General features: G+C 37.8%; 4 protein-coding genes and 1 pseudogene across 5 annotated transcripts; 4 read left to right on the top strand and 1 right to left on the bottom strand.

The window, feature by feature from the left end:
• Window positions 1-2,831: 2,831 nt before the first annotated feature.
• Window positions 2,832-3,826, bottom strand: LOC140176229 (protein MAIN-LIKE 1-like). Its single transcript, XM_072206155.1, has 2 exons — window positions 3,755-3,826; window positions 2,832-3,230 (listed from the first exon to the last, which is right to left on the bottom strand). The coding sequence occupies exons 1-2, from the start codon at window positions 3,824-3,826 to the stop codon at window positions 2,832-2,834; spliced, it is 471 nt and encodes a 156-aa protein (XP_072062256.1).
• A 923-nt stretch (window positions 3,827-4,749) lies between these two features.
• LOC112721922 (RPM1-interacting protein 4-like) lies at window positions 4,750-6,098 on the top strand. The gene is made up of 3 exons (XM_025772941.1): window positions 4,750-4,755; window positions 4,862-5,278; window positions 5,856-6,098. Exons 1-3 carry the CDS (start codon window positions 4,750-4,752, stop codon window positions 6,096-6,098), a joined length of 666 nt encoding a protein of 221 aa, XP_025628726.1.
• A 1,270-nt stretch (window positions 6,099-7,368) lies between these two features.
• LOC112722849 (EH domain-containing protein 1) lies at window positions 7,369-12,745 on the top strand. Of its 2 annotated transcripts, XM_025774026.3 has the most exons (16): window positions 7,369-7,728; window positions 7,813-7,892; window positions 8,053-8,121; window positions 8,222-8,279; window positions 8,370-8,425; window positions 8,513-8,555; window positions 8,852-8,904; window positions 9,141-9,254; window positions 10,491-10,593; window positions 10,716-10,765; window positions 10,949-11,077; window positions 11,170-11,421; window positions 11,514-11,593; window positions 11,810-11,936; window positions 12,047-12,190; window positions 12,263-12,745. In XM_025774026.3, the coding sequence occupies exons 1-16, from the start codon at window positions 7,644-7,646 to the stop codon at window positions 12,446-12,448; spliced, it is 1,629 nt and encodes a 542-aa protein (XP_025629811.1). In that variant the 5' UTR covers window positions 7,369-7,643; the 3' UTR covers window positions 12,449-12,745. The 2 variants fall into 2 exon arrangements, with proteins under 2 accessions (XP_025629811.1, XP_025629812.1); XM_025774027.3 differs by lacking the exons at window positions 8,513-8,555; window positions 8,852-8,904 and having other exon boundaries at window positions 7,389-7,728.
• A 7,679-nt stretch (window positions 12,746-20,424) lies between these two features.
• LOC112722848 (tropinone reductase-like 3) lies at window positions 20,425-22,108 on the top strand. Its single transcript, XM_025774025.2, has 6 exons — window positions 20,425-20,722; window positions 20,795-20,911; window positions 21,001-21,135; window positions 21,219-21,344; window positions 21,449-21,550; window positions 21,636-22,108. Exons 1-6 carry the CDS (start codon window positions 20,600-20,602, stop codon window positions 21,783-21,785), a joined length of 753 nt encoding a protein of 250 aa, XP_025629810.1. The 5' UTR covers window positions 20,425-20,599; the 3' UTR covers window positions 21,786-22,108.
• Window positions 22,109-22,151: 43 nt separating this feature from the next.
• LOC112721919 (tropinone reductase-like 3) lies at window positions 22,152-23,841 on the top strand (annotated as a pseudogene).
• The last annotated feature ends 555 nt before the right edge of the window (window positions 23,842-24,396 follow it).

The following is a 24,396-nucleotide window of genomic DNA, read 5'->3' as shown; positions in this document are numbered from 1 at the left end:
AGGAGGAGCTATGATGACCTTGTTAGATCTGTGCTGATGAAACTCGGTCTGGAAGGTGCAAAGCGGGTTAAGAAGTTTTTCTATCGCATTCCAATCACGGTCCTCCAGGATACCGTGAAGTATGATTGTTTCACGATTGGTAGTGATGAGGACTTGCAAGTAATGTTTCTTTGTCGGCGGCAGTTTCCGGAGGTCAGGACACCAGAATTGTTGGCAAAGCTTGTTGATGTGGTATCCAGCTCAGGGGGTTCGAACCGGAATACCACCACTTTAGCCACGGCAGCCGGTTCTAGTTCCCGGCCTGCCGTTGCTTCTTCCTCCGTCCCTGTGTACGAGCCAGCGGTCCAACCTGTCGCGTCCCCGTCCTTTGCTGCTGATCTGAATGGCAGCGGAGGGGACGAGGTAGGATCATTTGACATTGCGCCGAACGCTTTACCCGGCGTTGCACCGCTTGGCGTTGGAGATGGATTTTTGGGGGAAGGAGAGGAGGATGACGTCGAGCCGGATATGATTGATGATGACAGCGGCGATGATATTGGAGCGAGTGAGCCTGCACTGGCGGTAGGTGGTTCTAGCTCTAGCACACAGCAGTATCCACCATATTTTTCCTCTTTGGACTTGGATGCCATGAGGCAGGAGGGGGTATCTGGTCACTCTGTTGGATTCGGGGCTAGAAATGCGGAAGGGATTGCTGGTCTGACAGAGTTCCAGGTTGGTCAGCAATTTCAGGATAAAGATGAGGCCCTGTTAAGTGTGAAGACTTACAGCATCCGGCGAGGGGTACAGTACAAGGTTGTGGAGTCTGATCATCGCCGTTACGTGGGCAAGTGTTCTGAGTTTGGGAATGGGTGCACATGGTTGATTCGACTGAGTCTCCGGCAGCGCAAGGGCATTTGGGAGGTCAAACGGTACAATGGACCGCACACTTGCCTTGCCACCTCCATCTCTAGTGACCACCGGAGTTTGGATTATCATGTGATATCGGCGTTCATTATGCCAATGGTTAGGGCCGATGCATCCGTCAGCATAAAGGTGCTCCTAAATGCCACGGCAGCACACTTTGGGTTTAGGCCGACTTACAGGAGGGTCTGGATGGCGAAGCAGAAGGCTATTTCCCTCATCTACGGTGACTGGGATGAGTCATACAACGAGCTCTCTAGGTGGGTGTTGGGAGTCCAGTTGACGATGCCTGGTACTGTTGCAGTCCTACGAACGAGCCTCGTACGAGTTGGTGGACAAGTTGACGAGTCTCAAGCCTATTTTCACAGACTTTTCTGGACGTTTCCACCGTGCATCGAGGCATTCTGTCATTGCAAGCCGCTAGTTAGCATCGATGGCACACATCTGTATGGCAAGTACGGGAGAACGTTGCTCATCGCGATTGCACAGGACAGGAACTTGAACATTCTACCTGTTGCATTCGCACTAGTAGAGGGTGAGAATGCAGAGTCTTGGTCATTCTTTCTCTCCCACCTTCGACAGCACGTGACACCGCAGCCGGGATTGCTGGTTATCTCGGACAGGCACAACGGCATCAAGGCTGCGCTTGAGGCACCTGACGGAGGTTGGTTACCTCCATCTGCATACCGTGCATTCTGCATTCGACACGTAGCGGCTAATTTTGCCCTTACCTTCAAGGGCAAGGAGGCACGGAGGCTTCTAGTGAATGCGGCTTATGCGAAGATCGAGGTTGAGTTTGATTACTGGTTTGATATTCTGCGGTCTGAAGATCCAGCGATATGTGAGTGGGCGAACCGGATTGACTACTCCTTGTGGACTCAGCATCGTGATGATGGGCGGAGATTCGGTCACATGACGACTAATATCTCCGAGTGTGTGAACTCAATACTCAAGGGTGTCAGAAATCTCCCTATATTCTCCCTGGTGAAGGCAACATATGGTAGGCTTGCCGAACTCTTTGTTCGTAAGGGGAGAGAGGCTGAGGCTCAGATGGGAACCGGACAACAATTCAGTCAGCACTTGGTGAAGTCTATTGAGTCCAACTTGAAGACGGCCAGGTGCTTCACGGTGACTTTGTATGACTGTGATAACTCCGAGTTCACCGTAGCAGAGACCACTCCTACTGGTTCTTTCTCGTTGGGTAGCTACAGAGTATCGCTTGCCTCTCGGACCTGTGACTGCGGGTACTTCCAGGCGCTTCATTTCCGTGCCAGCACGCACTTGCATGCTGCGCCTACTCACGGGTTACCTGGTCCTCTTATGTTCACAGCGTGTATCAGATTAGTTCAGTGTGTACCGGATGGGATTCACACCACTGATACCGGAGGGATTCTGCCACCTTACGATGGGCCCACGGTGATTCTGGACCCTGCCAAGAGGCGTCCAAGAGAAGGGTTGTAACCTGACCACCTGCATCATACACATGTCTTACCGCTACTTAAATGTGTGTTTAGGGTATCCAATACATTATAAATGAACACGTAGTTACGTATAGTAAATTGAAATAGACAAGGCTTAGTACAGTACCTCGAGGCCAATGGCCAGCTGAACGTCTCAAACCCTGCAGGCCTAAACCGAGGAAATCGCCAGAAAATCCATGACTGAAGTAGCTGAAGTGGGCCCGCTAGCTTGATAACATTTCTGTTCGCCATTCGGCACATGCACCGGTACAACCATGCCAGTGCTGCAGAACCCCAGCTGTAGGTCCCCATCTCCTCCAGCCTAGCTACAAACGGAAGCCATCTGATGTGAATGCGGTTGCCGGACTTGTCCGCAAACAGCTGCGTGCCCAACAACATCATGATGTACGTACGGGCATATCGACGCACAGTCTCCTCATCAGCTCCCTCCGTGCACTCACCAAAAGTCTCCTAAAACCAGCTGCAGTTGACCGCGTACTTCTGAACCTGGCTAGGAGAAGGTACCACTCCAAGCAACTCCTCGAACCACACCCAGGCTGGACGGCCACCCTGGATGTATATCTGGAACTCTGATAGGCAGCCGCTGACGTAACGCCCGTCCACTGGCAAACCCAGCTGATATGCCACGTCCTGGAGTGTGATCGTACACTCTCCGAACGGCATATGAAACGTGTGCGTTTCCGGACGCCATCGCTCGACGAACGCACTGACAAGGGCCTCGTCCAACCGGAACCATCTATCGTTAAGCCTTGCAAGATGGTATAGACCGGCCATCTTCAGGTACGGAACGTATCTGTCATCGAGGAGCATGGCCTGCTGCCACCGCATGCTCTTGATGCATCGCTGAGGCTGCGGAAGAAATGAACCGCATTATTAGAACCAACTTAATTACCAGTGACAAACTTAATCAACACGATAATTCATAAACCAAAAAATCGTACTATATATGACCGCTTAAAAATCCAAGAACGAGAACCACTTGCATAAACAACTAACATAAGAAACCAGCATAAACCACTGACATGAAAGATCTAACATAAAACAACCACAACTAAACCGCTAACATAAACCACTAACATAAACCACTAACGTCAACCTCTAAGATAAACCACTAACATAAACCGTTAACGTAAACCACTTACATAAACCACTGAGATAAACCACCAACATAAACCACTAAGATAAACCACTAACATAAACCGTTAACGTAAACCACTTACATAAACCACTAAGATAAACCACCAACATAAACCACTAACATAAACCACTAACAGAAACCACTAACATAAACCACCAACTAAACCACCATCTAACCCGCATGCAAAACCACTAAGTCACATGTAGCGGTAGAACAAAGTTATTTCCGTACTAACCTCCTCGTTGATGACCCCAGCTATATGGGCGACTCCGTCCAAGCGATATAACCGTGCCGGATCGTCCCCCATCAGCAGAGTATTCCATTCAGGTCTTCGTCGGAGAGAATCTGGGTCGTTTTCTCTGAGATTTGGTGGGGTAGGAGAAGGTGAGAATGATTCGAATGAGGCTGATTCGAACTCCTTATATAGCCGAATCACTAGTAATTCGAACCAGGGTGGTTCGAATTATTAAGAAACCAGCATAAGTGTAATTCGAACCAGGGTGGTTCGAATTACTTGAAGACTTTACTTACCTATAATTCGAACTGAGCTAGTTCGATTTACGTGGTGAAGGAGTTCGAACCTTGCTAGTTCGAATTACAACCAAATTTTTATCAACCTAATTTGAACTTGACTGGTTCGATTTACTAAGGATTCTAATTCGAACCGAACTGGTTCGAATTACATATATATAGGTCCTGGTTCATTACTGAAACGAATTTCAATTTGACTTATTTACGTAGTTCTCAACTTATTCTAATTTTTTGCCCTGAAATAAATTATGAAAAATTTTGACTGATTCAAAATTTTTCGGACGAGAAATAACGAGATGAGAGGAGTGATTATAGTAAGTTTCAGTTTGTCAGCTCACTTTACTGCTCAGATACACGTATACTGCGTAGTTGGTGTTGTCGTTTAGCGGGTTTTGCCATCTGGCAGTATAGTTTATACTTTATACTCCTTCTTGTTTGTTCTTAAATCTTAATTTATTTGCACTCTTTGAAATTCTACATGAAAGATATGATACTCACTCATGAATCATGATGATTCAACATTGTAAAAGAAGTACGTTGTATTCTAAATAAAATAGTAAAAGACTTAGTAAACATCGTGGTTTGTTTTGTAAGTCTTGGTTTTGTCTTGCGATTTTGTCCACACTATTTGTGGTCGCTCCCACATTCTTAATTCTCGTCAATCACTACTTGTATTGTCTCAACCCCGATCCCAGAAACATGACGGTGAGTATTCATCATTCTCTACTCTAACTCGCTCTTTTTCATACTTTAGAATTTTTAACCTTATGGCTTCGATCAATATATGATTTTAATCCTCCATATATTCCAGCATGCGCATGTCCCAAGGTTTGGCAATTGGGATGCAGATAATGTTCCATACTCGGCATATTTTGATAATGCGCGCAGGCAAAATTCCATAACAAAAGCAAAAGATTCAGAGGTCGTCTTTAACAAAAATAATGATGACGTGGATGCATCGAGGGCTTCTTCTCGTAATCGCTCCAGATCCAACAGAAGGCGGCATAGGGAAGGGCGAAGCAATAGTTCCAGACACCAATTGCACCACCGCACAAGAATGACAACACAAGAAGCTAGTGAAATAAATAATTTTGATCACTCTGTCATGACGAAACTAAATTTAGGAACGCACCATGGAGGTAATGATAATAGTGCTCCCTTCTCTCCACCAAGACGTCAAATTAAACGCAGAGATAGTACTGCAATAGGTCATCCCTTTCAGCATGCGGTAAGTTTCTCATTCTCATCTCTAAATCTCTGATTCGTAATGAACAAAATGTTAGGGTTTAATACTTTTAATATAAAAAAGTACAGATATTAATTAATTAAATTGGATCGTCCAATTTGTTTGAGGAAGAAGGATAAACTATAAATTGAAAGGTTTAATTTTAATTTTAAATTTTTTTAAATAAAAATCAAAATATCCTATTTCAATGTTAATTTTTTTTATTTTTAAAAATAGAAATTAGACGGTTTAATTTATGATATTTTGTTAAAAGAATTAAATAATGTAAAGAAATTAGAGACACTAATTTCTTAAATCCACAGCAATGTAAAATGGAAAATATATTTCCTACCATATTTTTTTGTGATACACACTCCTGCAACATAGAAAAAATAACAAGCGGAATTAGTTAATATTGGTTTAAATGCAAGACAAAAACAATTAAAAGGCGTTATTACCTAACATTTCTTAATAATGACTATAGTCTGAGATCAACAGAGTAAAAATACATTCATGATGAGTGGATTAAATGAAAACTAAAGGAAACTGCTTTTAAGTTTTAACTAATTGAGTGGGACAGAACAAAGAAGGAACACTAGTACCAGAATTTGGAGCTTGGGATGCCACGGATGCTAAATCAGCACAGGGTTATACTGCTATATTTCGGAAAATCAGACAAGAAAAGCTAACTGCAAAACGCCGCCACCACTTTCCCAATAATAATGCTCAATCAATGAACAATAATATCCAGAACCAATGTAGCAGTAGTTCTTCCTCCATATTTTCTAAGGTAACAATGTTGAAGTTTGTGCTGTCTATGTAACTTGCGAGATTGATTTGCATGAATTTCATCGTCGTTTGTACGTGTGTGTGTATATATATATGCAATTAATTTCATTGTTCGTAATAACTATACTGTACGTCCAGATAACGAAGCAGTGCTGTTGCTGTTTAATTTCACACGAAACCAAATGAACACGGAACACCTCTCAGCTCTCACGCATAGGGAGATCCTCAATCTTGGAACTGCAAGTATACTAAGAACTGAGAACTCCTCATTCGCGCTGCTGAATCCTATAAGAACTAAGAATTCATCCAGATGTTTTTATTCATTTGGAATATTACGTAATATCACTTGATTTAATTTGTCTTGTATGTACTAATGTAGTACCGCACCTTATAAAATTGTGTTATATAAATATTTGAAAGCATCTAAAAATCCAACACTAACACAAATACACAATGATCATTCAGGAGTGAAGGAATTTATATTATGAGTGATTTTATATTTATTTAATATATTAACAATAGTAAAATTTGACACAAAAATTCTTATATACAATTTTCTTTCTCTCTTTTAATATGTGCATCTTTTACTTCTTAAATATGATTATCACTCAAATAAAACAGAAATACTTTATAACAAAAAAAATTAACCAAAATTAATTATAATTTATTTTATTTAATATTTATTAATTATTATAATAATTAATAAATATTAAATAAGATAAATTCTGAAGAGCTGACAAATAAGAAGATATGTTTAACAAAAAGTAAAAATTTAAGTGTAGATTAATAGTTGAGAATCGTTAAATGATATTAAAAGCTATTAGATGACAATTCAGTTAAATCTATCAAATTATTTAATGATTTTCAATTATAATTTCACATAAAATTAATTACACATAAATTTTCACCTTAACGAAATTATCATATAATCATTTTTGACTAATATCTACTTGATATATTTGCTAAACAATTTATTAAAAATATCAGTGTAATTAGGTATCTTTTAAAAGTATATTATTCAGCTTTTAGAAAAGAGAAAAATTAAAAAATAAGTAACTCCTCAAAAAAATAAATAACTTCTTATAAAAGTAAATATTTAAATTAATTAAATAATATTATTTAAATTAAAAAATGACTAAAGACGGAAAATTTAAAGATCAAGCAGCATTTCTCTAAAACTATAAATAAAAACTCAGGTGGAGTCAGACTTCACGTGAAGTTAATAAACGATTCTTAAATATCAATTTTGAAACACTTCTAATTGTAACCGTTAGATAAATATTTATGCAAGTATATTATAATCCCTATTTCTTTATGCTTCATAACTTCCGAAGGAAGTCCATTTGAGTAAACTCATTAGCAAAGATAAACCATGAACTTTCCGTTGAAAGCGGCGCACGTCAGTGGCGCTGACGCTGAGGGAGAGGGTCCCAGTCAAAGAAATTCAAAATTATTTAAAAAATTATAGCAGTAGCAATAGTAATTGATTTCACCACACTCTAACACAGTGGATCAAATCCCCGTAAATTCAACTCCGATCCGCAATACCCAAACAAGAGGAGAGAGAGAGAGAAACCCGATGAAGACGGTGTCGGAATGGATGGATTCCTGTTCGAAAGAGCAGATGCAGATTTACCAGCAATGGTTCAACTTGGCCGATTCAGGTTTTGCTTCAAACTTCCTTTGATTTCTGCTTCATTCTCTTCCACTCACATACCTGTTCATTCATTTCTTTAATTTCATGGTAGATGGAGATGGCCGTATCACTGGCAACGATGCTACCAAGTTCTTTGCTCTCTCCAACTTATCCCGCCCTCAACTCAAGCAGGTACATTCTATCAATTATTAAATTAAGTTACAAGAACTGTGTTTCATAAGTTATGGTGAAATTACTTGTGTTTGCTATTCTGAAGTGTGAATTTCAATTGAACTTTTCATATTCTTGTGGTTGCTAATGTTATCCGATCCCCTTATCTGCCTCCATGAAGGTCTGGGATATTGCCGCGAATAAAAGACAAGGATTTCTAGGTTTCGCGGAGTTTGTTACGGCAATGCAGGTTGGCCATTTGTGATCTTTGTTAACTGTTTTATGTTATTGTTGACTGTGTTCTTTCTCTGATCTGAAATCTGAAATTGGATGTGTTCTGTAATAATCAGCTTGTCGCGTTGGCACAGGCAGGATATGATCTCAACTCGGATATCCTTAAAACTCAGAGTACGTTTGACTAGTGTGTTTATTGTGTTAGTGTTAAATGCAGTTACTTTTTTCAATTGATCTTCATCATTTCATTTTAATTGTTCACAGTTGACACTGAAAATATCAAACCTCCAGTCATGGAAGGAATTGATGCTTTAGTAGCAGTAAGTAGTGCTTTTCATCACTTTTTGCTTTGTAATATACATCATATTATTTTTACTGATGCTTTTTCTTGTTATTTTCTCCCCCAGAAAACACAGAGTTTAACAATAAGTGGCCAACATGATGTAAATGGTTAGAGTTAGATATATAGAATTTGTATAAACTAACATTTCTACCCATGAAAATTCAAACTGCTAACAAATTTACTCATGAATGAAATTAACGTTTGGGTAGTTTTGTCATACAAAGACTATCTTTTGTAGGTACAAAGTTAGTTTTATACATTCATGGATAGCCTTTTTAGCATTCAGAACTTTTATGGGTAGAAATTATAGTTACTCTAATTTCTTTCTTTCATTATTCATGATAGTGTACTATTTAACTAAATATTGATTAAATTGAATTCGTACTGTTCTGAATATATGCAGCGACTCAACTTCAGCCATCTATTTCATTCGTTTCAAAACCACCAGTAAAGAAAGTATGATTCATTCATCTTGTTAACTCTTGATAAACTTGCATAAATACTATTTCACAGTAAGCATACAGTCTTAGTCTTTACATTGATTACCCCCAGCGAGTCAGTTGTTGGATACAAGGCAATATTTGTAGGCTTATGAGTACTATGTAAAAACAAATTATAAATGTGCTTTTGTGAAGTTTTTTTTCTTTTAAGTTTGTTTCCACAAATCTGTAACAATAATTTGCTTTTCTTAGTTACCTCTGAATGCAGTTACATCAATAATTGATGGCTTGAAGAGGTTATATGTCGAGAGGGTAAAGCCATTGGAAGTCACTTATCAATTCAATGATTTTGTATCTCCATTATTGGTAAGTGATATTTATACCAGCCAGGGTTCTTGAACTTTCCATTTGACTCTCAATTCCTAAAAGATAGGTCGGAAAGTCTAAATATCTGAGATCTAGAGTGCTAAACGCCTAAACAGTACGACCCTCTCCAAGAGAGCTTCCCAATATTCAAACACTTAATTCCTAATCTACGATATTACAATTCAACTATACTAAAGCAATTCAACTTCATAGAAACTTATTCTGACAAGCACCTATAAATTTGAATAAATTCATTGTACTATGGAATTTAGGAGTTCAATTACAAATAATTGATGTTAAAAGACTTAATCTAAATTCTCAAACAACTTTTGCAAAATTTATTCCTATTTATGTTACATGATTTGAAGCTCCAAGGTTCTCATACAATCCCCTTTTTTTTAGGGAGGTTAAAAAAAAGAGAGAAAAATTCCTATAATTATTTATTCTACATTGTATGATTTAACATAAAATTATCAAAGTGACCACATTAGACAAGAAAATAATAAAAAATAAAAAATAAAAAATAGATAACTTGAACGAAATTCATATTAGTAGGTCAATAAAAATGAAAATTTTTGTTTTGATATATTTGATTTCATTTAAATTTTTTTCTCCAGTAAGTTGACTAATGACATTTGTATTTTCATTCTTCTGTTCTTAAGGAACTAGGAAATATATATTACTCATCATTGATCAATATTTTTATTTTTAAAATTTAACATGAATATAAGTTAAAATAAATTTTATAATTAATAATTAATACTAGAATATGTGGACACCAAAGAAAATAATACTAGAATATGTTATTGGAAATAAAATAGTTATAATTCAGTTTCTAGTTAAAGTTGCATTCTGTCACTCAAAGGAGTGATTAACTTTAAATTGAATATAACTAGATAAATATACTATTTAATTATGTTTAGTTACCAAAAACTTTTTCTTTAAAATGTACTTTATAATATGCAAGATCTTATAATCTGCGAGTACAGTTTCCATTTTGAATTTAATAGAAATTTATGAGTTTACTTAACCCTCAAGTTTATCAACTTGAACACCAACTATATGATTAAAAGATGCTAAATTCTGTTAAATGTCCGGTCTATAACATCGCATCTCATTTATGTAAATATGATGATAATGTCTTCAATTCTTTTCTTTCTTTCTTCTTTTTATTTTCTTTCTTTTCTTCTTTTTTTTGTGGTGTAAACATAATGTTTTCAATTTGATCTTTTCCAGACAAATAGTGATTTTGATGCGAGACCAATGGTCATGCTTCTTGGACAATATTCTACAGGAAAAACAACATTTATCAAACATTTGCTAAGATGTGATTATCCAGGTTGGTTAAGTTGTCGATGATCTAGCATCCATGATATATCAATTGCTTCATGCATACTAATGATTGTAGATGTGCTTACATTACTTTGTTGATCGCATATTCTGTATAAAATCTTTATTCAGGTGCACACATTGGACCAGAGCCTACAACTGACAGATTTGTTGCTGTCATGGTACCATAAACTTAGTTCATGTATTGTCTTTGGAAGTTCTTCATGTCCAGGATATATATATAGATATATATATATATATATATATATATAGGTTGCAATAAGATCGTTTTATACTTTAATTTGTTCTTGCACACTTGTGCTTGTGGAAGTTCAAAAATGTTTGTAATATATTTTTGTTTGTAGTCTGGACCTGATGAGAGGACTATTCCTGGAAATACGGTGGCTGTTGATGCTAACATGCCTTTTAGTGGATTGACAACTTTTGGCGGTTCATTCTTGTCAAAGTTCCAATGCTCCCAAATGCCACATCCAGTGAGCTTTTCTATATATTTTGAAATCCAGTTTTATTTGAAAGTTAATTGTCAATTAATTCTCCCCGACATTGATACAATTTACTCTTTCAGTTGCTGGATGAAATAACATTTATTGACACTCCTGGTGTCCTCTCAGGAGAAAAGCAAAGGACTCAAAGAAGTTATGACTTTACTGGGGTTATATCTTGGTTTGCTGCAAAATGTGATCTGATTCTTCTTCTATTTGATCCTCATAAACTTGACATCAGTGATGAATTTAAACGCGTAATAGCATCTCTAAGAGGTCATGATGACAAGATACGTGTGGTTTTGAATAAGGCAGACCAAGTTGACACTCAACAAGTAAGGCAATATCAAAACTTGATACGATCTTATATAAATATAATTGTTATCCAATTTTTGGCCGATTTACATGTCATATTGTAACATTGTAGCTTATGAGAGTTTATGGAGCATTGATGTGGTCATTAGGAAAAGTTCTAAATACTCCAGAAGTTGTGCGTGTATATATTGGGTAAGTTTACTTTCAAGTACAGTTAAAGGTCCGTTGCTTAACTTACAAGGGTCCATTTAACTATTTTTTGGTGCTTGAACTCTCTTCTTGCGATTGAGCATGCTGAACTATTTTATGTACCCAGTTTTAGTACTTGATTTGACACCACATAAATGTAATCCTTCCCAAGTAAGTTGATATTCTTTAGTTCTAATTTTCTGCTACTTTTCTTTGCAGCTCATTTAATGATAAGCCTATACAAGAAGGCTTTGTTGGACCGCTAGGACAAGAACTATTTGAGAAGGAACAGAATGATCTCCTTGCAGATTTGGTAGATATTCCAAGAAAGGCTTGTGACAGTCGGGTATGGCCCATATTCTGATGTTAGCATATCACTGCAACCTTATACTCATGTTTGCTTGGAATTCCTTTTACTTTCTAGATGTAACATCTGATTTCCTTGGAATAATGCAGATCAATGAATTTGTTAAACGTGCTAGAGCTGCTAAAATGCATGCATATATAATTAGCCATCTTAAGAAGGAGATGCCTGCAATGATGGGAAAAGCTAAGACCCAACAAAGGCTCATCGATAATCTCGAAGAAGAATTTAGAAAGGTGTCCTTCACTTCCTTCTCCATTGCCTATTAGATGTCTTAATTGCTTATCATTTCTGGTTTTGTAAAACAGGTTCAAAGGGAGTTTCATCTACCAGCTGGTGATTTTCCCAATGTGGAGCACTTTAGAGAGGTTTTGAGTGGTTATAGCATTGACAGATTTGAGAAACTGAAGCCCAAAATGATTCAAGCAGTAGATGACATGCTTGGATATGAAATACCAGAGCTATTGAAGAAATTCAGAAATCCTTATGATTGAATTATAATATATCTTTAAGGCTTAAGGCATTTAATTTTATTTTAGAGAAATTTGTGTGCTATGTCAGCAAATAGAATTTAAGAAAAATGCCAAATCATGATAGGTAATTATCATGTAAACTATTATGTATTAACTTATAGATTATTTGTCATATTTTCAAAGTGGATCAGTAGTTGATAGTGGAAAGTTATTTTGTAATGTAATTGCATAAAGAATTGTATCCATTGACTTGTCTTGAATGTCTCAAGTTGTATCTATAGTGGAAAGTTATTTTGTAATGTAATTCATTAAAAGCCACTAATGTCCATGATCAAAGTTTGTTGAGAGTAAAATTCTAGAAAGCTCGCTTGCTGTCAGCAGACTGGCACCGTACCATACATAACAAGAATGAGCTTACAAGGGGGAAGAGCTGATTCGGAAATTATACCAGAAAAGAGTGTGAAAGTACTGTTACGTGCACTTTTTGTAAGACTGAAACTTGGACTATATAGTACACGTTACGTGAATCATTTTCAAATTTCAAAGTCAATCTAAATATAGCTATCTATTAATAATATTGGTGAGGATACATGTACAGTTATTTTTTAAACAAAATCTAATTAAGTTAGTATAAAACAGCCAAAAAAAATACACAAATATGTTATCACTTTTTTTTTCAGCATTTCTGTAGTAAAAATTTTTATTGGAGAGTACAAATTTATTGATATAGCATAAAAATTTATTTATAGTACAAAAATTTTGTTTATAACACAAATTTATTAATATAGTATAAAAAATTGTGTATAACATAAATATTTGTACATAATACAAACTTTTTTGTACATAATACATAAATTTTTACTGTGAATATATTTTGTTGGTTATTAATATTTTGGGCATGTGGTCCTTAAAAAATTTGTACCCAAATTTTTGTGCTGTTTGTATTTTGTTGGTTTTGTGTCAATATTTTGAGTATGTGATTCTTTAAAATTTTGTACTGTATACTACAATTTTTATGCTGTATACCAAAATTTATGTGATTGCTTCAAAATTTCTGTGTTCTAATTTTTTAAATATATGAAGAAAAAGAAGAAGATGAAGATAAAGATAATGATCGCAGCGATGACGACGGCAGCAAAAATAATGATAAAAACGTTGAAGAAAGAAGTGAAAAAAGAAGACCACAATGACAACGATAACGATATTGGAAAAAAAAAATCCTGTAAAAGAAAAGACTATAATAACGCCAGCAATAAAAGAGGAGGAAGAAAAAAAATAGTATCCAAAAAGAGAAGAAAAAGCGGTTACTCCTGTGCACATAAGAGGAAAAGCACATGATTACTTAATTAAAAATTTGACTTAAATAAACTAAATAAAAAAATAAGAAAAATAAATGAACTGCTTAAATAGAGGATAGTCACTATTTTTAAACTTCTCTCAAAGAGAAGGAAGCTCCACATTATAAAATTATAATATCATCGCCATCTTTGTCATAGTGTCTGTCACTATGTTTATATTTCTCATAATCAAATGAAAGTCAACACGCCAATTTTAATGCATGATATCTCTTATTTTGAGTACCAACGAATCAATAAATCCAAAACCATATTAGTGATTAGTAACAAGATTAAACACTTCCACATAATTCGTCTCACAAATAACATCTCATTGACCCACATTCCTAGCTAAGAGATATCTTCTCTAAATAGCAAATAATTTTCTTTTAAGAATACTATTACTTTTAATCATTCACAAACACTCCCTTTGCTAACTCCCATTACAATCTCTAATGCAAGCAAAACTATCACTATTACCCGAATTAAATAACTAGCATCAGAATTAATCTTGAAAGTATTAATAGATGGAAATTCTAAAAAGAGTAAAGTGTTGTTTTTGTCCCCAACATTTGAGGTAAGTCCTATAATTGTCCCTAACGTTTAATTCGTCCTATTTTTGCCCCCAACGTTCCAAAAATGATGCAATGTTACCCCACCGTTAATTCCAGTCACAGAACACTAACGGAGATGCCTACGTGGATCCCTTTGTCCACTCTGGCAAACTTTGTCCCTGGTGACCGTTACTGAGAATTTGGGAAAAAAAATTGGAAATTTAATTTAAAAGGATGTTGAAACCCTAATTTCATCGTGCGTCTCCTGTAGCTTCTCCTTCTCACCATCGCCGTCTCTGTTGAAGTTGATTGCTGAGTCCATGGCTTCGCAGGGCTCCCAGGCGCCGAGTAGTAGCTTTGCTTCAGGTCGAAACAGCAGCCAAGGTCGTCGACGGAGAAGAACTTGTTACTGTGGGGAGAGGCCAGTGCTTGCGACTTCGTCAACGGCAGAAAATCTGGGACGGAGGTTCTGGGGCTGTGTTAACTATGGGGTAAGTAGGAAACTTTGCATCTGGGTATGGCTGTTATTTGGTTTTTTGATTGGGATTTTCTTTTGGTTTTTGCCTAGATTAGAGAAGAGTGTGGGTACTTTGTGTGGGCAGAGTCGGAGCAAGAGCCACAAGTTCCTCGATTGAAAAGAAGAATCACAGGCTTGAAGGGTAAAGTGACAACAGTTGAGAGGATGTTGAGAATGGCAGTAGCAGTTGGTCTGGTTGGATGGACATGCGCTATAATTTTGCTGTGTGAAAAATTTTCATCAACAAGAAATGGGAGGTTCTTTTTGCAGTAAGGCTGCAGAAACATAGTGGCTAGTGTAATGTGTTGGCAATGTGTTGTCTGTAATTTGGTGTGTAATGTAACCTGTTGATTGAAATTTTTTGAATGAAAATTTGTTGTTATCCACTTTTATGTGTTTAGTTTACATTCTCATGGTACAAATATGGAGGTAACTGTCAGCAGAAATGATTAAATGAAACAGGGAAATAGAGCAAACATAAAGCATTAAAATCAACCATATGGCATAGATAGGCAATAGTCAGCAACTTAAGATACATACATTCCTAAGTAGATGTCTTAGAACTGGAAATATAAGTCAACATAGATGCTAAACAGTTTTACTATAGTAGCAGTAGCAAAACCAAATTGAAAACAGTTAAACCAACAACCATAGTTCCTAGGCTGATACAAAAGGCAAAATACAAAAGTTGTAACAAGTGAAACAAAGTCATTCCACTTTCTTCCATGCTCTTGGTGGTGTCTTGGCCATGAACCTAAGCTGAGATTGGGTGACCCTCTTCACTGGGCTTGGCAGTACCCTTGTAGTTGTTGGGGCTGGTGCAGAAGCAGTCTGTGAATGATTCACTTTGGCCCTTTTCGAAGCAGCTTGTGATTGTTGGGAGCTCACAGGTGGCTTCCTCTTTGGGTGTGAAGGTGGTTTGTTGTTGCTGCCCCTTTGCTTCCTACTTCCACTATCAGCAGCCTTACCAGAATCTGTCTTGGCAGATAATCTGGAACTTTTTCTGACTCCTTGCCTTTTTCTACCCTTTGAAGTAGAAGTAGCAACATTGTTAACCTGGTGACAAAATAGAAACAGAATAAATAACCAAATACACAATTAGGAAACAGAATAAACACATAATTAAAATTTGTTACAGTTGGATTTGGTGTGACTTTGTGCTTCTTTGGACAACTTCTTTTGTTATGGCCAGAGCACAAACAGTAAGAGCACTTTTGCTGTTGTCCTTCACGAGACAGTCCAGTCCTAGTAGCCTGCTCATCAGCACCTCTTGCCCTCTTCTTCTTTGGCCTCCCAATAGGTTTTCTATAAGTTGGAGGCAACACATCCTCGAACTGAGTTCTGTCCCAAAGGTTTGGCCCATTAACTGGGTAGACAACATGCTGGTAGCAAGAGATGTTTGCAGCCTTTTTGTAGTAGTCAGCAACATATGAATCCACATTGAAACACATTTTTCTTATGCATGTCATGGCATGTGCACAAGGAATTCCGGAAAGTTGAAACTTCCTACATGAGCATTCATGATGCCTAAGATCAACCACAAATTTTTCCTTACCCCCCTGAATGCTAACCACCTCATATCTATCACGTCCAGCATACACACTCACCCATTGACCACTTAGTTCGGCTTGTTTTTCTACCTTAATCCTAATTCTGGGCAACACATCTCTATTATAAGGCACTATTCTGTCCCTGTTGTCAGCACAACGTTTCATGATGTAAACCCGGATATCCTCTAGCATAGTCACTATTGGCTTCTCCCTAGCCTCAACCAGAACAGAATTAAAAATTTCACACATATTGTTAACTAAAGTGTCACACTTAGGTCTACACTCAAACCTGTGACGACACCAGTATTTTGTTGGAATCTCCATAAGATAGTTGTATGCTCCCTGATCCACCTTCTGTATCTCACTCATCCTCCTTTCCCATTCTTGAAGATAAGTTGCTTTGGCAGCATTCCACATCATTAGCTTCAACTGGAGTCCTAGATATCTCTTCTTGAAATTTGCATACAGATGTCTGACACAAAATCTGTGGTCAACTCCAGGCAGAAGCTCCTCAAAAGTTAGCACCAACCCCTGTTTTGAGTATAAGGAAAGTTGTGACAAAACTTATGAATGTTACATGCTAACTAGAACACTTGTAATTAAGTATCAAACAACATAAAACACATGTAATTAACTAGAACACTTGTAATTAAGTATCAAACAAAATAAAATACATGTACCTTCTGTTGGTCAGACATGAAGGTGCAGGTCCTGATTTTGTCTACTCCTAGGTCATCACACAGGTGCTGGAGGAACCATGTCCAGGAGTCCTTTGTTTCAGCTTCCACAACTGCATATGCTATTGGCAGGATTTGATCGTTTGGATCCCAACCCATAGCAGTCAGTAACCAACCTCCATAAGGTGTTTTCAGAAAACAGCCGTCCAACCCAATTATTGGCCTACAAGCCATAAAACTCCTCCTACAAGCATCCAACATCACATATATCCTCTCAAACCTGGGCCTTAAATCTACCCCTGACACTGGTCTTTCAGTAGCAAATTCAGGAGGCCTCTGAACCTTCAGATGCACTGATGACCCAGGGTTGGTCCTCAGCAACTCATGACAGTAGTCATACAATCTTCTGTACTGCTCCACATATGTCCCCTGCAACTCATCCAGAGCAAACTGTCTAACTCTAGAGGCCTTAGATTTGGTCAACTCCACATTCCATTTTGTGTATGCTTTTCTCATTAGTGTGGTTAACTTAATCTTTGGGTTCTCAGCAATTTTGTTCAAGAAAACCTTACTCAACCACCTTGCATGCATGATTCCAATCTTCAGCTCCCTAGAGCAATTGTGCTTGTTGTTGCAGCTCTTCAACTGCCAACTACGCTCATGCTTCATCTTTCCACAGTATGCATACCAATCACATCCCTCCACACATTCCACCTTAACCCTCTTCAGATCCACCTTTGTGAATCTCAAACCCCTGCCACTGCTGACAGCATATGCAGTGGCACAGTCTTTGAACTCCTCCCTTGACACATACAAAGTTCCCACCTCCCAAGTGTATTCACTCATGTTCTTCAACGGCCTGTGTATGGGATACCTCTTTCCCGGGTCATCCTCATCATCACTGAATGGAGTATCCAGGAACTCCTCACTGTTATAACCTGTATCCTCATCACCAAAATCCCCTACAACTTTTTCCTTACCAAGATTTTGTGCAGCTTGCTGTGATGATTGACCATGAGACTGATTGGGTGCAGACTCTTTTTCCCCCTCTTCTGTGATGTTCACATCAACTAAGCCTTCAGCTCCCTCCCTCTCATCATCACTGTCACCAAAATCAAGACTACCAAGGCTGTGAGTTGATGCATTCCCAGCAATCGAATCAGAAGTCCATGAGCTTTCACTCCCCCTGGGTTCATAGTCATCATCTTCAGATGTCTCACTCCCCTCTTCATCTTCTTCAACAGCATCATCACTCTTTACAACCTCACAGGATCCCTCACTCATAGACCCAACCTCTTCCACTTCAGTAGGCCCATCATTAGCCCCATCAGTAGGCCCATCAGTTGGCCCATCAGTAGCTGCCTTTGACCCAACACCAGGGCCATCATACACAACAATTGGGCCAGGCCCAGCTTGATCACCTTCTTCAGCAGGAGCAGTAAGTTGCCCAGGTTGCACAACTTCTCCCACCTCACTTGTCTTGTGCACAACATACACCTCAACCATGTCATCCTTTACTCCAATTCTTGCCATATCCATTGCATCTTTGTCGGTTTTAAGCATGGTCAAACCGTCCTCTAACCCAGCATTCTCAGCTTTATACCACATCGCAGCAATATCCTTCTTCAAATACCCCTGTCTACTCACTATTTCATACACCTCAATCAAACTCCATTCATCCTCATCACAGTAGTCTACGATGGACGTCTCCCCACCCAAATACCTAACAGTACCTCCTTGAAGCCGAAACATCCCCTGGTGATAAATTTTAACACTAAAATGACTCATCTCTTCCGCTTCTGTTCCTATGACACAAACCATAAAACAACGGTAATCAATGTGCAGAAACACAGGTTCAAAAGACTCTACTAACATCAACAACCCCAAACCCTAAGAGCAATAACATTGCAATCTCAGAAACCCTATGCATTAACATTTTCACTTGCATGAACTATTCAGGCCAAACGAAAATCAAACATACATTGCACATACCTTTTCGCTCTGTGCCGTTTCGAAGTTTTCAGAACCACCAACACGAGACAACGCTCTCGTGTGTAGGTAGCACACAACCACCAACTCGCTTCAATATGTCTTCTTCCTTCCTAATCGAGCGCGAAGAACAGAGGAGCAATAATCAGTAGGGTTCAGGAGGTGTGGGTGGAATGTAAAGTGTTTCGTTTTCCTTAAACTGCAAGCGTTTCGTATGGTCAAAGAAAACATTACGCGCGAAGTAGGGGTGCACATGGGCCGGGTGAAGCCGGGTTTGATGTGACCCAGACTCGACCCGAAATATACATCGAGTCTATTTATTAGACCCGAACCCGACCCTAGACCCGATGAAACCAATACACTTTCGGGCCACAATTATACCGGGTGAAAACCGGGCGGTTAACATTACATTACGTTGATGCCTTCTTGTAAGCTAGCATATAAAAATATCCAAATTTTCAAGACTCCAACTATTATTTAACATGGTAAAATTCACTTAAAAAAATATAACAAAAACCAACCCTTCTTTAAAATTAAAGCATAACCACAATCAATACTAAAGCAAAACCACAATCAATACTAATATTGTCTAATAATACCAAATATTTAAATCAATACAAATAACACAATATTATGCATTAGTCTAAAGTCTTATGCATTATAAACATAAAACATTAACTTATAATCTTATAATGACTAATAAAACAAAATATTAAGGTTTACAATACTTAAATTCCACATAAGAATAGTTATGATCCATCACTAATAACACAAAATATTAATTGTGTATGATGACCGGACCACCGGGCCGACTTCGGGTGGCCCGAGCTATGGCCCGGATCCGACCCGAAATAATGACCGGGTCTATTTTTGAGACCCTTACCCGGCCCTAAACCCGATGAAATCACACCAAATTAGTCCCTAAAGTGTTCGGGACCGGACCGGACCTTCGGGCCGGGCCGGGTCTGTGCACCCCTAGCGCGAAGTGAACCCCTAGTCAATACACACGTTTGGGGTTACTAACGCCTCGCGTCCACGTAGGCATCTCCGTTACTGTTCCGTGAGTGGAATTAACGGTGGGGTAACATTGAATCAATTTAGGAATGTTGGGGATAAAAATAGGACGAATGAAACGTTAGGGACAATTATAGGATTTACTCCAAACGTTGGGGACAAAAACAACACTTTACTCTTCTAAAAACCATTTAAAATAGAAAAAAGAAATATACATTGTAATTCAAAAATATTCTAAGCTCCGTTTCTAAAGTTAATGCTGAACAAATAATTTTTTCTAGAGGCCAAAGTTTTTGAGGATTAAAAATGTCTATCCACCTCTAATTTACTTTATTAAACAATAAAAGTTCCCAAATAATTAAAAAGCCGTCCAAGAAAAAGAAATTACTTGGTAAGAAAGATGGGCATTGTAATGATAAGTAGAGTAAAGACAAAAAGGCGTTGAAAACCCCGAACTGATAATAATAATAAATAATAATGATTTATTGGTGATTATTATTGTGAGATTGGTATTGGATTGAATTTGTGATCGCAGAAATGGAAAAGAGGTTTAAGGGGAAGGTGGCCATCGTTACGGCTTCGACTCAGGGAATCGGCTTCGCCATAGCTGAGAGGCTGGGCTTGGAAGGTGCTTCCGTCGTCATCTCTTCTCGCAAGCAGGTCCTTTTCCCTTTCTCTTCCTCTTTGCCTTCAATTAATTATATTCATTACTCAATTTCCTTGTTTCCGCAGCAAAATGTTGACGAGGCTGCAGAGAAACTTAGGGCTAAAGGAATTGAAGTTTTGGCCCTTGTTTGCCATGTCTCCAACGATCAACAGAGAAAGGATTTGATTCAAAAAACCGCACAGGTCACCCTTTTCTATTCATTTTTATCGAATGCATTATCCTTTGTTAAAATTTGTTTGAATGCTGTTGAATATGCGGTTGAACATTACAGAAGTATGGAAAGATAGATGTGATTGTGTCAAACGCAGCTGCAAATCCTTCTGTTGACCCCATTTTGCAAACCAAAGACTCTGTTCTTGACAAGCTTTGGGAGATTAATGTCAAAGCCTCTATACTTCTTCTCAAGGTAAATTAGTTCAAGCTGTCAATTGTTTGTTGTTATGAGCTAATGTTCTAATTGATGTGTTAACAACCTTTATGTTCTTGCAGGATGCAGCTCCTCACTTGCACAAAGGCTCATCTGTGGTTATTGTTTCCTCCATCGCCGGCTTCAATCCTCCTGCTTCTATGTCTATGTATGGAGTGACCAAAACAGCCCTTTTTGGACTTACCAAAGTAGGTACTTCACTTGCCCTGCAAAGTGTTCCTTGAACATCTAACAAAACTGCATATATCTTCTTGTTTTTAAGTCTGATAATTATTTGTAATATGCTGCATAGGCCCTGGCTGCTGAGATGGCCCCAAACACTCGTGTAAACTGTATTGCTCCCGGTTTTGTGCCAACTAATTTTGCCTCGTTTATTACCAGTAATCAAGCTATTGTGAGTAATCTTTTGACTCAAATATGTGTTACCTTTTGCCTCGAGTCTCCTTCCTCACCGTGTATATCTTTGTGTGCTACTGCAGAGGCAAGAGCTTGAAGCAAAGACATTGCTTGGAAGGCTTGGTACAACTGAAGACATGGCGGCTGGGACAGCTTTCTTGGCATCTGATGATGCTTCTTATATCACAGGGGAAACTCTAGTCATTGCTGGGGGAATGCCATCGAGGCTGTAGCTTACGGTTTTCTTCTTTTTGCTGTTTGATATAATTCTGTACCCAAGGGGAAAATAAATATTCTGGTTGTGTTATTTGTATGTTTAAAAAGTGGGTGTTTATTGATAACCCAGAAAATAAGAATTTGAGTGTTAGAATAGATATCATACAAAAATTTCAAGGTAGTGAAATGCATGTATGCATGATGTATAAGAAATTAGATGTCAAAAAAAACCTTCTCTTGATATCAAGTGGTTTATTAGGGTTTTCTTTTCAGTTAGTCAAAATGAGCCTAGAAATATGTGTTAATTTTGTATTGCGAATGGGAAAAACAAGTTAAATTATACAGTATTTAGTATTTGTTTTAGTTTTAGCAACGCTAACAGGATGCTTAGGTTTTTCTGTCTTTTTCTTCCTTTCGTTTTCTGGAAGTGTCCCCAATAATAAATAACCCCCCCCCCCTTCTTTTTTTTTTTTTTTCCTTCCTCCAAAACCAAAAAAGTTTGGCAAAAAGTAAAAAACTGAGTAGGTGAGGAAGACAAGCAGGTAGTGAAAATCCCTAAGTGACTAATAATAATACTGAATTAATGATTATATAGGCGAGTATGTTGGTTGATCTTGTGAGAGATTATTATTGGATTGAATTTGAGATTGGAGAAATGGTAAAAAAGATTTGAGGGGAAGGTGGCCACTGTTACATCTTCGACTTAGGGAAATGGGTTTGGGATAGCTGAGAGGCTTGGCATGGAAGGTGCTTCTGAAGTCATCTCTTCTCGCAATCAGGTTCCTTTCCTTTCCTCTTTCCCTCAAATTAAATATATTCATATGATTACTCAATTTCATTTACTCCTACTTATATCTGCAGCAAAATGTTGCAGACTGCAGATAAACTTAGGACTAAAGGAATTGAAGTTTTGGCCCTGGTCTGTCATGTCTCCAATGGTTAACAGAGAAAGGATTTGATTCACAAAACTGTACAGGTCACCCTTTTCTTCATTTCAATATTTGTTTAACTGAACATCTACTTGCATATAAATAGTTCTATATTACTATTATCTTTTATTAGAACTTGTTTTATAAGTTATTTGAATGCTGTTTTAATATGCGGCTGAGCATTACAGAAGTCTGGAAAGATAGATGTGATTGTGTCCAACGCAGCTGCAAATCCTTCTGTTGACCCCATCTTGCAAACCGAAGACTCTGTCTTTGACAAGCTTTGGGAGATTAATGTCAAAGCCTCTATACTTCTTCTCAAGGTAACCATATCTTTCTGTCATGTCATCTCCATTTGATGAGCTAAGTTTCTAATTAATGTGTTAACCACCTTTATTATTCTTGCAGGATGCAGCTCCTCACTTGCACAGGGGTTCCTCTGTCGTTATTGTTTCCTCTATTGCCAGTCTCAACCTGCCTGCTTCTAGTTCTATGTATATATGTATGGAGTGACCAAAACAGCCCTTTTTGGACTTACCAAAGTAGGTACTTCACTTGCCCTGCAAAGTGTTCCTTCTGAAACTAACAAAACTGCATATATCTTCGTGTTTCTTTACTCTGATAATTATTTGTAATATGCTGCATAGGCTCTGGCTGCTGAGATGGTCCCAAACACTCGTGTTAACTGTATTGCTCCCTGTTTTGTGCTAACAAATTTTCCCTTGTTTATTACTAGTAATGAAGCTACTGTGAGTAATCTTTTGACTTAAATATGCTTTTCTTGTCTCAAATCTCCTTCCACACTATATCTTTGTGTGCTACTGCAGAGGCTACAGCTTGAAGAAAAGACATTACTTGGAAGGCTTGGTACAACGGAGCACATGGCTGCCGGTGCAGCTTTTCTGGCATCAGATGATGATGCTTATACGACGGGAAACTCTAGCCATTGCTGGGGGAATGCCATCGAGGCTGTAGCTTACGTTTCCTTCTTAGTTCTTATAGTATGTTTCTGCTGTTGGATATAGTTCTGTACCCAAGGGGGGGAAAAGTATTCAAGTTGTTCTTTGCATGTTTAAAAAGTGTTATTTGATGTATGCATGACGTATAATAATTAGATGCGAAAAAAAAGAACAGTTTATCTTAATATTAAGTGGTTTTGAAAGGTTTTCTTTTCAGTTAGTCTATGAAAAGCTTAACTAGAAAGTGAGCCTAGAAATTTGTTAGTTTGTATTGCGATTTGCGAATGTGAAAAACAAGCTAAACTGATGCAGTATTTTAGTTTTTGTTTTAGCTTTAGCAACTCCTTTTGTTTTGCAAAGGCCATTTACCAGACTCGGGCCTCAGCAGCTAAACAAACCAACCAAAAAGAACAATAAGTTTGAGAGCATACAGAAAAAGCATAAAATATCTTTCTTTACGAATTTTGCTTCACAAAAAGTGCTTTCCTTAGAATCTTAATTAAACAAGAGTTTAGTGCAAGACGGAAGTGTTTTTTGATGAATACACACGGATCTCTTTTTATGAATAATGTAATTGAAAGCATAAATTTACAGAACATTTAGCTGGTAGATGTTCAAATGAACTTTGAACATAGTTTGGCCTTTGGAGTTTGGACAGAAGTTTTTACCTAAATAATGGTTTTGAAGTTTTTTAGACAACCCAACATTGAAATATTATGGTACCATTGATGGTTTATTAC

This window comes from Arachis hypogaea, chromosome 11 (assembly GCF_003086295.3).
Source record: "Arachis hypogaea cultivar Tifrunner chromosome 11, arahy.Tifrunner.gnm2.J5K5, whole genome shotgun sequence".
Lineage (NCBI taxonomy): Eukaryota > Viridiplantae > Streptophyta > Magnoliopsida > Fabales > Fabaceae > Arachis > Arachis hypogaea.
The sequence above is the reverse complement of the archived record's forward strand: the minus strand, read 5'-3'. Positions and strand labels throughout refer to the sequence as shown.

What these genes read in the sequence shown, in the direction of transcription:
- LOC140176229 (XM_072206155.1), bottom strand. Translation starts at nt 3,826, where the DNA reads ATGGGGGACGATCCGGCACGGTTATATCGCTTGGACGGAGTCGCCCAT. An exon ending in CTGGGGTCATCAACGAGGAG is followed by an intron (nt 3,231 to 3,754) that starts GTTAGTACGGAA and finishes TTTCTTCCGCAG; the next exon opens with CCTCAGCGATGCATCAAGAG.
- LOC112721922 (XM_025772941.1), top strand. An exon ending in GTCATCCCTTTCAGCATGCG is followed by an intron (nt 5,279 to 5,855) that starts GTAAGTTTCTCA and finishes TGAGTGGGACAG; the next exon opens with AACAAAGAAGGAACACTAGT.
- LOC112722849 (XM_025774026.3), top strand. Translation starts at nt 7,644, where the DNA reads ATGAAGACGGTGTCGGAATGGATGGATTCCTGTTCGAAAGAGCAGATG. An exon ending in GTTCAACTTGGCCGATTCAG is followed by an intron (nt 7,729 to 7,812) that starts GTTTTGCTTCAA and finishes ATTTCATGGTAG; the next exon opens with ATGGAGATGGCCGTATCACT. An exon ending in ACAGATTTGTTGCTGTCATG is followed by an intron (nt 10,766 to 10,948) that starts GTACCATAAACT and finishes TTTTGTTTGTAG; the next exon opens with TCTGGACCTGATGAGAGGAC.
- LOC112722848 (XM_025774025.2), top strand. Translation starts at nt 20,600, where the DNA reads ATGGAAAAGAGGTTTAAGGGGAAGGTGGCCATCGTTACGGCTTCGACT. An exon ending in TGATTCAAAAAACCGCACAG is followed by an intron (nt 20,912 to 21,000) that starts GTCACCCTTTTC and finishes TGAACATTACAG; the next exon opens with AAGTATGGAAAGATAGATGT. An exon ending in TTACCAGTAATCAAGCTATT is followed by an intron (nt 21,551 to 21,635) that starts GTGAGTAATCTT and finishes GTGCTACTGCAG; the next exon opens with AGGCAAGAGCTTGAAGCAAA.